The sequence below is a fragment of the Sciurus carolinensis genome, assembly GCF_902686445.1.
Source record: "Sciurus carolinensis chromosome 14 unlocalized genomic scaffold, mSciCar1.2 SUPER_4_x, whole genome shotgun sequence".
Lineage (NCBI taxonomy): Eukaryota > Metazoa > Chordata > Mammalia > Rodentia > Sciuridae > Sciurus > Sciurus carolinensis.
In genome coordinates this window covers 2256831-2268152 of record NW_025920103.1, presented here as the reverse complement: position 1 = coordinate 2268152, position 11322 = coordinate 2256831, and the positions used below count along the sequence as shown (strand labels likewise).

The window sequence follows — 11322 nt, the reverse complement described above, 5'->3', positions numbered from 1 at the left end:
AACCATATGATTCTTATCTTTAAGTCTATTGACATGATGGATTACGTTTATTGATTTACGGATGCTAAAACATCCTTGCATTCCAGGGATGAACCCAACTTGATCGTGGTGCACGATTTTCTTAATATGTTTTTGGATACAGTTTGCCAATATTTTGTTAAGGATCTTTGCATCTATATTCTATATATTTGCATCTATTATTGGTCAAAAATTTTCTTTTCTTGATGTGTCTTTTCCTGGTTTGGGTATGAGGGTTATATTAGCTTCATAGAATGAGTTTGGTAGGGTACCCTCCTTTTCTATTTCCTGGAATACTTTGAGAGGTATTGGAATGAGTTCTTCTTTGAAGGTCTTGTAGAACTCGGCTGAGAATTCGTCTGGTCCTGGACTTTTCTTGGATGGTAGGTTTCCAATGCCTTCTTCTATTTCATTGTTTCATATTGATATGTTTAAATTGTGCATGTCCTCCTGGTTCAGTTTAGGAGGAGCATATATGTCTAGAAATTTGTCAGTTTCTTCGGTATTTCTATTTTGTTGGAATACAGATTTTCAAAATAGCTTCTCATTATGTTCTGTATCTCAGTGGTGTCTGTCATGATATTTTCTTTTTCATCACGAATTTTAATAATTTGAGTTTTCTCTCCTTTTCTTTGTTAGTGTGGCTCTATTTTTTTTACTTTTTCAAAGAACCAACCTTTTATTTTGTCAATTTTTTGAATTATTTCTTTTGTTTCAATTTCATTGATTTCTGCTCTGATTTTAATTATTTCCTATCTTCTACTACTTTTCTTTTATTCTATTCTTCCTTTTCTAGGACTTTGAGCTGTAATGTTAGGTCATTTAGTTGTTGACTTTTCATTCTTTTCTGTAATTCGCTCCATGCAATGAATTTTCTTCTTAGTACCGCTTTCATAGTGTCCCAGAGATTTTGATATGCTGTATCATCATTCTCATTTACCGCTAAGAATTTTTTAATCTCCTCCCTGATGTTTTCTGTTTTCCATGTTTCATTCAATAGCATATTATTTAGTCTCCAGGTGTTGGAGTAATTTCTGTTTTTTTATTTTGTCATTGATTTCTGCTCTCAGTCCATTATGATCTGATAGAACACAAGGCAGTATCTCTATTTTTTTTGCATTTCCTAAAGGCTGCTTTGTGGCATAACATATGGTCTATTTGGGAGAAGGTTCCATGTGCTGCTGAGAAGAAAGTGAATCCGCTCATTGGTGGATGGAATATTCTATCTTTTAAGTCTAGGTTATTGATTGTGTTATTCAGTTCTATGGATTCTTTGGTTGGTTTTTGTTTGGAAGATCTACCCAGTGGTGACAGTGGTACATTAAATTCACCAAGAATTATTGTGTTGTGGTCCATTTAATTCCTGAAATTGAGAAGGATCTGTTTGATGTATAGGGATGCACCATTGTTTCGGGAATAAATATTTAGTATCGTTATGTCTTCCTGATTTATGGTTTTCTTAAGCAGTATGAAATGTCCTTCTTTATCCCTTCTAACTTTAGCTTGAAGTCCACTTTATCTGATATAAGGATGGAAACCCCCGCTTTTTTACCGAGTCCATGTGCATGGTAGGTATTTTCCCATCCTTTCACCTTTAGTCTGTGAATATCTTTTTCTATGAGATGGGTCTCTTGCAAGCAGCATATTGTTGGGTCTTTCTTTTTAATCCATTCTGCCAGTCTATGTCTTTTGAGTTTAGGCCATTAACATTCTGGGTTATTATTGAGAAATGATTTGTATTCCCAGTCATTTAGGCTTATTTTTGGTTTTTAAGTTGGCTTTGTTTCTCCTTTGAGTGGTTTTTCTCTAAGGTAGTTTCTTCCTTTGCTTACCTACATTGTTGTTTTCATTTCCTCCTCATGGAATATTTGTTGAGAATATTCTGTAGCACAGGTTTTCTATTTGTAAATTCTTTTAACTTTTGTTTGTTATGGAAGGATTTTATTTCATCTTCAAATCTGAAGGTTAGTTTTGCTGGATATAGGATTCTTGGTTGGCAACCACATTCTTTCAGAGCTTGTAATATGTTGTCCTAGGCCCTTCTAGCTTTTAGAGTCTGGGTTGAGAAGTTGGCTGCTATCCATATTGGTCTCCCACTATATGTAATCTGATGCTTTTCTCTCGAGGCCTTCAAAATCTTACCTTTATTTTGAATGTTAGGCATTTTCATTATAATATGCCTTGGTGTGGACCTGTTGTGATTTTGTGCATTTGGTGTTCTGTAAGCCTCTTGTATTTGATTTTCCATTTCATTCTTCAGGTTTGGGGAATTTTCTGATATTATTTCATTGAATAGGTTGTTCATTCCTTTGGTTTGTATCTCTGTGCCTTCCTCAATCCCAATAATTCTTAAATTGGTCTTTTCATGATGTCCCATAGTTCTTGGAGATTCTGTTCATGATTTCTTACCATCTTCTCTGTTTGGACAACTTTATTTTCAAGATTAAATATTTTTTCTTCATTGTCTGAGGTACTGTCTTCCAAGGGGTCTAGTCTTTTGGTGATGCTTTCCATTGAGTTTTTTATTTGGTTTTTTATTTCCTTCATTTCAAGGATTTCCATTTGGTTTTTGTTTGTTTGTTTGTTTTTTGAGAATCTCTATCACTTTGTTGAAATGATCTTTTGCTTCCTGCAGTTGCTCTTTCAGCTTATTGGTATTATTCATTTCCTGCATTTACTCTCTTATCTCATCCTTTGCTTCACGAATCATCTTAATCATGTATAATCTGACGTCCTTTTCTGACATTTCTTCTAACATACTGTCATTGGATTATAGTAATATAGAATCTAGATTTGTTTGGATCCTTTTCTTCCCTTGTTTTTTCATGTTGGTCATGTATCTTCCCCTCTAGCAGTGCAGATATGGGGTATTGCAGATTTCCCCCTATAGGCTTATAGTGGCCCTATAGGTTTCCAAAACCTTTTCTTTAAGGGGAGATCAATATTAGCAGTGCCTAATTCAGACACTATGCAATCCTAGACCAAATAGCCCCTATGAGGACAATAACAAAATTGTCGTAATAAACAGAATGAGTTCAAATATTATCTTCAGTAAAACAAACAAATTTGCAATAAGGTCTGCAGTTTTAATTGGAGGATAAAGAGGATGCAGAGGGATGTAGAATGTGGCTGTTAATGAGATAAGAAAATAGTATACAGAAGTTCTAGAAAATAGAAAGTGTGAGACTGTAATCAAAAGAAATTGGATGTTAGCATGCAAAAAAAGGGAGAAAGAGACTCTGAGGGAACAGGTAAACAAAAGGAAAAGAGAGCAAGAAAAGTAAAGAAATAAAAACTTAAAATCGTTCAATAAGGAGAAAAAAGAAAATCTATAGTACAACAGTCATATAGTAGTGAAACCTCCCAGAGTTCAGTAGCCTGATGCATGAGAGGTACCTGACATTGAGCTTCAAGTCTCTAGCAGGCGTCTCAGGATGGTATTTGCCCCACCCAAAGATCAGAGCTACGGCTTCCAGGATTATCCAAGATGGCCACTCTGGCTTCCAAATGTGTTGTCAAATGGGGAGCTGCATATGAGTGTGTGGACATGGTCAGCTGGAGGTCCTGGAGGTGGGGTGGTGTTGGTCAGGCAGGGGTCATGGAGGTCGGGTGTGTTTGGTGTGGTTTAGGATCCTAGAGGCCAGGTACAGTCGGTCTGGCGTCCTGGTGATAGGGCGCAGTCAGTTGGTCTGGGGGTCCTGGCAGCAGGGAGCAGTCAGTCAATGTGAGGATCCCAGAGGCAGGGAGTGATTGGTGGGGCTGAGGGCTCCTGGAGATAGGGCTCAGTCAGTCTGTCCAGGGGTCCTATGGGGCCTGACTGTTGTCTCAAAATGGTGGCAGCCACGTGTATTCAAACCTGCAAGTACTGTAACAGTGAACTTCCAGGCAACAGCCGGCAGCTGGTGCTCCACTGGCGGTCGGTGTTCAGTTTGCTGACTGTTGTTGGACGATCTGGAGGTGACCTCGTGTGTTGGGTGATGGATAGGTGCAAGGCAGGCGATAGACAGGTGAGTGGCAGGCAAATGGCGGATGATAGGCACCTGAAGGTGAGCAATCTGCACTCAAAAAGGCGTCGATATGCTGACCAACTGCAGGTGATCACAGCAAATGGGATAAACAGCAGGGGATCGATAAGCAGCAAAACCTGCCTCACCAAGAAACAGATATCTTCTACTTGAAACCGGAGTTACAGTGGGACAAGGAACACAGCCTCCCTCTAGTCCGCCATCTTGGATCTCCTAGTTTTACTATTATCAAGACATCCATAGTATAGCATGTAAAATTAGTATGCTAGATTCCTGTAGCCTTTAATGTTAATATAATATACATAACATAGCATCCAAAACTAATGAAATAGCTACCTGGTAGCCTTTCACACTAAAATGATAATCCATGTTTTATGTGTACTGTGCTTAATTATTAATTTCATGTACACACTATAAGAAAAGAAACTAATATAATATATGACCTGTGGCTTTTAATGCCAATAACCACATAAAGCTAATATAATAGCTGCCACATGCCATTTAATAATAACATAATAAAATATCCATAGTTTATCAAGAAAAATTAATATGTTACTTGGGTTATAATACTATTTTGATATCACTATGTAGCATGTAAAATTAATACCACTGCTTCCCTGTGGCCTTTTATGTTAATATTGATATCCATACTATAACATCCAAATCTAATATAAAGTCTGCCTTGTGCATTTGTATAAAATGATAGTCCATTTTACATGCCTGTGGCTTTATTGGGAACATGATGTCCATATTATAGTTTCAAAACTTGATAAAATTGCTGCCTTGTCAATATCCACTCTGCTTGCCGAATCTTCATGTGCATTCGGTAGGCATTTATCAGGCTCTATTGCAGGCACTCTAAAGAGCAGGGAAGTATCTAATAAAGCCCCCTTCATGGAGCTTATGATTCTAGCAAGACTTAGGTGGGTAGTGGGTGAATCACCAATTAGGTCAGTGCTCTACCACTGAGCTGCTTCCCCAGCCCTGATCTCTATTAATTATTATTTTAGATCGGAGCTCCCTAAATTGCCCAGTCTGACCTTGAACTTGGAATACTTCTGCCTCAGTTTCCTGAGTCACTGGGATTTCCACAAAGTACCACCATTACCAGCTGGAAACATTTATAAGTCATGTTTACTAAGTAAAACTTGTGTAGAATATAATTTGCCAATTTTAGTGTTGAGTTCTATGATTTTTTTTTTTTGGTACTGGGGATTAAACACAGGGTTCTGTACCACTGAGCTACATCCCCAACACTTTTTATTTTTTATTCTGAGACAGGATCTTACTACATTGTAGAGGCTGGCCTTCAAATTTTCAATCCTCCTTCCTCAGCCTCTCAAGTGACTGGGATTACAGGCATGTGCTACTGCATGGGTCCTACATGATATTTTCTTAATGAGGTCTCTTCTCTTTTTCCAGCTACACTACTGGAAATTGAGCCCAGGGACAATGCTACTACTCTACCTGTTTTTACTTGTTTATTTTGAGGCAGGGTTTCCTAAATTGCTGAGGCTGACGGTAAATTTGCAATCCTTTTGCCTCAGCCTGCTGAGTGACTAGGATTACAGGTATGTGTCACCGTGCCCAGCTAATATTACTAATATTATGATTTTTAATCTTTTTGATTTTATCTGTTGCATAAGCAATTCATTTAATTTATCTATTCTGAAGGTGGAAAAACATTTCTATAAAAATAGTGGCATAATATATTATTAACAACTAGAAACAGCTCAAGTGTATAATAGTTATAGAATGAATAAGTAAACATCAGAATCATATATAAGAAAAAGGCAAATGTGGAAAAAAGTAGATTCATGATTTTTTATTTATTTTATTTTTTTGTGGTGCTGGGAATCAAACCCAGGGCCTCATATGTATTAGGCAAGCAGCCTACCACTGAGCTACACCCTCAGCCCTCATGATATCTTTTGCATGAATAAAATGACAGTAGTAAAACTCCTAATAATATTTATCCATTTTTAGTTACCAGTGGATCTTTATTTTTACTTATTTATTAATGCATGGTGCTGAGAATGGAACCCAGGGTCTCACACATACTAGGCAAGCACTCTGCCACTGAGCCACAACCCTAGCCCCTATCCATTGATTTTTGCAAAGAACTTTGGGTGTTTGAAAGGTTAAAATTTGAAGTCATACTTTACTATTTTTTCTTTAACTTAGTAGATTGTTATTTTAAGGGTGAAGATGTAGCATAGAAAGGAGGTACCATAAGTTCCTTAACAACTAGGTCAGTTTGAAGATGACTCTGTGGTGTTCTAGGCAGCAAGACAGATGATGCATCCTCTCAAGCTGGCTGTCTGGAAGTGAAGCCTCAACACCCTAATTGCTAGTGGGACCTCACTCCAGTCAGAGAAAACAATTCAAGGCTTCCCATTTTGCTTCAATGTAATAGCCTTTTGTATCTCAATCTTTTGAAGTCAACCCAACCTACCTCTATTATCACGCCACAGTTAGAGTCACATTTTCTTACAAGATCTTTTGTCGTAATGAAGAACACAGATTTATTGAAGCTTCGATTACAGGATGCCACACCACAGATGCCTGGAGAAGATGGTTGATATTAAACAACAAGCACTTTAATGTTAAATGAAAATAGAAATGCAGATATTGTTGGTGAAGATATTCTGTGTTTTCTTTTAGGGCATGTTCTGTGATAGGATGGGTGAAATATTTTAGATTTTTGATTTCCTTCTTACATGATTTATGGTTAAGAAAACAGCAAGGCATTTATTTTATTTAATTTTTTTCAGTATTGGGTGCTCCACCTAGCTCTTTAGGACAGTGGGCAAGTGCTCTACTGCTGAGCTACATCCCAGTTCCAAGGTGTTTTTTTAAATGTGGGCAGGAAAAAACACTGCTATGGATTTGGTTTACATGTATGCTTTAAATAAAATAACTGTCTTTCTAGTTACATTTTGGAAATTTTATGATTTTAACATCTCTACATCTGCCCTAAGATATCTTTAAAATGTGATCATATCCACAATTTTGTATTGAGGGAAAGCCACATTTACCTACTGTTGGATTTTAAGATTAATTTGTAAGCTAATTTATCAATCATGAAAACAGGGTTAAGCTCATCAGTCATTAAAGTGTTGCTGAAACTTTGTAATTTAAACCTATGAAAAGATGTTTTACTTTATCTTTTTCCTTTTAGCATATCAGTCTCTATACAGCAATATAGATATGACACCTGACTGGTACACTTTTAAGAATTACATTGGGAAAGGAACACAACATTTTTTAACAATGCCCCCCTTGTTTTTTTCTTTCATTTAACAAATAAAAGATAAAAAATGAAATGTGACAGCTGAGAAATATGAAAGAGTGTATTTAATAAAAACTAGCTTTCAGAACCTGTTAAAATAATGAGCTGAGGAGATTCCTGGTGGACACATAGGACTTGTCTATGTCTTGATTGCAGTTTAATAATTTTCTGATTGAATTACAATCATAGCAATGTTGCATTTTAATCACATGCATACATTTGGTTAACCAAACTAATGCCTTTAAATCACAGTTTGATATTTGCTAATACATAACCTGATGCTAATGTAACAGATGCAATATGCCCTTTAATAATAAAATAATGAAATATCCATAGTGTAGAAAGTAAAATTAATATAACTTATTCTGGTTATAATACTATTTTGATATCACAATGTAGCATATAAAATTAATATCATTGCTTCCCTGTGGCCTTTTATGTTATGTTATCCATACTATAACATTCAAATCTAATGTAAAGGCTGCCTTGTGCATTCGTAGAAAATGATAATCCATTTTACATGCCTGTGATCTTATTGGGAACATGATGTCCATATTATAGTATAAATATAATAAAATTGAGTGATAAAATTGCTGCTTGGAGGCCTTGCATGTTAAGATGTTTTCCATATTGTAGCATGTAAAAATGATAAAATAGGTGACCTGTGGACTTAAGTACTCATTTGAAATCCACCTTGTAGCATTGAAAACTGATAAAGAAACTGCTTTGTGGCCTTCAATACAGACATGGTTATAGCTTTAAAAACTGATAATGGGGCAACCTTGTGGCCTTTTGCATGAATAAGAAAATCCATGTGGCATTCCCTGTGGTCATTAGTTATTAATGTCACTTGTATTCATGCAGATCATATAACATCATATATAGTGTGGCCTTTAATATTAATATGACTACCATATGGTGGCATTTGTTACTAATCATTCCCTGCATGCCTTTAGTAATAATCTAATATTCACATAGAGCTTTAATTCTCATATTCTAACTGCCCTTTGGCATTAATACTACTAGGACATCTGTATTTGAAAACTGAAATTGATGTTACAGCTCCCTGGGGCTTTCCAAATTAGTAAATTATCCTCCTAATGGCATTTAAACTAATATCAGAGATGCATTGTGGCTTTCAATACTGACTAGATACCATTTCATAGCATCTATAACTAATAAAATAGCTGCCTTTTGGACTTTACAGCTGAAAAGAGATCCAAATTATAGCATGAAAAAGTGATAAAATTGATATATTTGGGCATTTAATATTGCTGTGTTGTCCATGTTATAGTACCGAAACTTGACCAAATAGCTTCCCTGTGTCCTTTAGGACTGGTAGGCGATTCCCATGGACCCATGAAGAATTCATCTAACAGGTGCCTTGTAGCCTTTAGTATGATATGACAAGCATATTAGATTATGGAAATTGATAAAGCAGCTGCTGCCAAGTCTTTGGCAGTGATAGTTACCATAATAGAACACAGGAAATGCAAGGTGCTGCCTTGTGACTTTCAGTGCTGAGATGGTATCCACATTGTAGCTTTTAAACATGATAATGTGCCTGTCTTGTGGCATGTGATACCAAAATGAAAATTCATCTTACATGCCCTGTGGTCTTTAGTATTAATGTTATATCCATTGCACAGCATCACAAAATAATATCATATATAAATTGTGCCCTTTAATTCTAATATAAAGTTAAAAATATCATTTATTACTAATATGATTGCTCCCTATCTTTTAATAATAATATAATATCCACATATATCATTAATACTGATAAAATAACTGCACTGTGGCATTAATACTAATGTATTATCTGTACTTAAAACTATATGATATTTCAGATCTTCCGTGGGTTTTTTTTTTTTTTTTTTCAAAATGTGAGTATTGTTTACTTTAAGCAACAGTCGAGGATCGGGAGTACAACACACATTTTAAAGATGAGACTTTAGTTTCATGGTCAAGCACCGGCATCATGCACACAGCATCAAGCTATTCAGTAAGAACAGTGCCCCTGTGGGACCCGCTCCTGGATGGGGACCACCTCGGTGGCTCGCCTCCCTGGCTTCTTCACCGCTTTGAATCCCAGCAGCTTGACTGCATCGGAAGCCTTCCTCCTACTCCTCGGCCAGCCGGTCGTGTTAGTACCTGGCTCACTTCTTAAGGTTAAAAGAAAAGGCAGCTTCTTTGCTTTCAGGCAGCGAGTTGCGAGGCACAGGCCTCCTCCATGTGGCATAGGAAGATGCTTTAGCTAAGGGCACTGATACGCAGGGCATCGCCAGGGAGCTCTGCATACAGACCACCCGGCATGGTGGGGCTGCCGGGGCGGTGCCTGTGGACTGCAGAAGGTCTGTCCGATCATGGTAAACCCAAGAACAGTGCGTCAAAAACCTCAGTACAAAAGAACCTCTAACACATCAGGAACCAAATGACTTGTTTTAAAAACACGGTACTAAGTGTCACAAAGCTTTCCCTTCAATCTACTACTAGAAAACACTCATGCCATGGCCCACAGACCCAGGAGTCAGAGAAGGAGAAACCTGTTCTTCAAAAGGAAAAAGGAGGAAGAAGAAAATGAACAAACAAAAAAAGACAGCAGCACATAAAGTGCTTCTTTTTAATGAAACAAATTCAAAAGATATAGAGTCAGGCTCGAGTTGTGCAGTTCACAAGCATGAAGAAAACAAACGAACAAAATGACAGAGTTCCAGATAGTCAGTTAACCCAAGACCAGGCTGGACTTGCCGCCGGGAGGGTTTCTTCTGGATGGTGCAGGTGCTGCGGCCACGGGGCTGAGCACAGGTGCAGCAGGCACAGGCTTCTCCTCACTCTGGCCCAGGCTGCCTTGCAGGTCTGTGTCCACGTTTTCATGAATATCACCTTCTCCCTTCAGATCAAAGAAGTCTCCAGAGCTTGCTTCAGAAGAGTTCCTTCTCTGTGGTCCAGATGACTCCAACTCTTCCCTGCCTTCACTAGATTTGGCACCTGCCGACTTGGCCCAAGAAGGGGGATTTTCTTCAGGTGTTCCAAAGATGCTAGAGGCCATTTTATTCTTCCTCACGGGTTGTTCTGTTGGTTCATCGAAGCCTAATGAGAAATTGGATCCACCACCCGGAGGCCGCAAAACCCGGGAGCTATTTCTGCTGTTGGGGTCGACACCCTTGAAGGTGGTGGTGGTGGTCATGGTGCCGAGAAGTGAGGTAGGCTGGCTCGGAAGCAGAACGCCGAAAGTGTCGGACGCGAGTGGCGCAGAGGTGCTCCAGACCCACAACCGAGCCTCCGCCCTTCTGTGGGTTTTAATATTAATAAATTCTCCATATGATAATGTGAAAGTGATATAACATGGTGTGGTGGCGAATCCTCCTGGAGCCCATCACTGCTGGCCATCAGATTCCACTGCTGGCAGTTGTGTTTATGGGGTTGCTTGGCAATGGCTATTCCACTGTTGACAGTAACTGCTCAGGTAGGGCACTTGGCAGTGATTCCTTCTGTTCTGGAGGATTAAGTCAGAGACTGTGGAAGACCCCAGGGGAAGGGTTATACAAGGCTTCCTGATGAAGTCAGCCCATAAGAAATTGTCTGCCTTATGCTTGGAGGGCAAGATTCACAGATTCCAGGAGGCTGTAAAGATTGGCAATTTAGCTGCAGTAAAACATTTTTTATCTCAGGGAGGTGATATTGATGAACCTGATAAAAGACACAGGTATGGGGGTGTCTGTGAGGTCAGGGGCTGAAGGACAAGGGGCCAATTGGGGGAAGAGGGACTGTTGGGGCTGCACCACTCAGGCTCTGCTCATGGGGCAGAGCAGAAGGGAGACCAGCTCTCCTTTCACCAGGAGACGACTGTCAGATGCCCATGGAGGCCTCTGTACTGGGGACCTGCAAACCTTGGAGGTCTAGCACCCAGGCCCTCTTAATGAGCAACAAAACAAAAGCAAATTTTCAGCTGGTTTCCTTGTAGACTGTTTAACAGTTAAGTAC

The 11322-nt window shown here is 38.6% G+C and overlaps 1 protein-coding gene across 1 annotated transcript; it reads right to left on the bottom strand.

Annotated features, from left to right (window-relative positions):
* Positions 1-9941: 9941 nt before the first annotated feature.
* On the bottom strand, positions 9942-10609 carry LOC124973063 (jupiter microtubule associated homolog 1-like). The gene has a single exon (XM_047537253.1). It carries the CDS (start codon positions 10523-10525, stop codon positions 10061-10063), a length of 465 nt encoding a protein of 154 aa, XP_047393209.1. The 5' UTR covers positions 10526-10609; the 3' UTR covers positions 9942-10060.
* Positions 10610-11322: the final 713 nt, after the last annotated feature.

What these genes read in the sequence shown, in the direction of transcription:
- LOC124973063 (XM_047537253.1), bottom strand. Translation starts at nt 10,525, where the DNA reads ATGACCACCACCACCACCTTCAAGGGTGTCGACCCCAACAGCAGAAAT.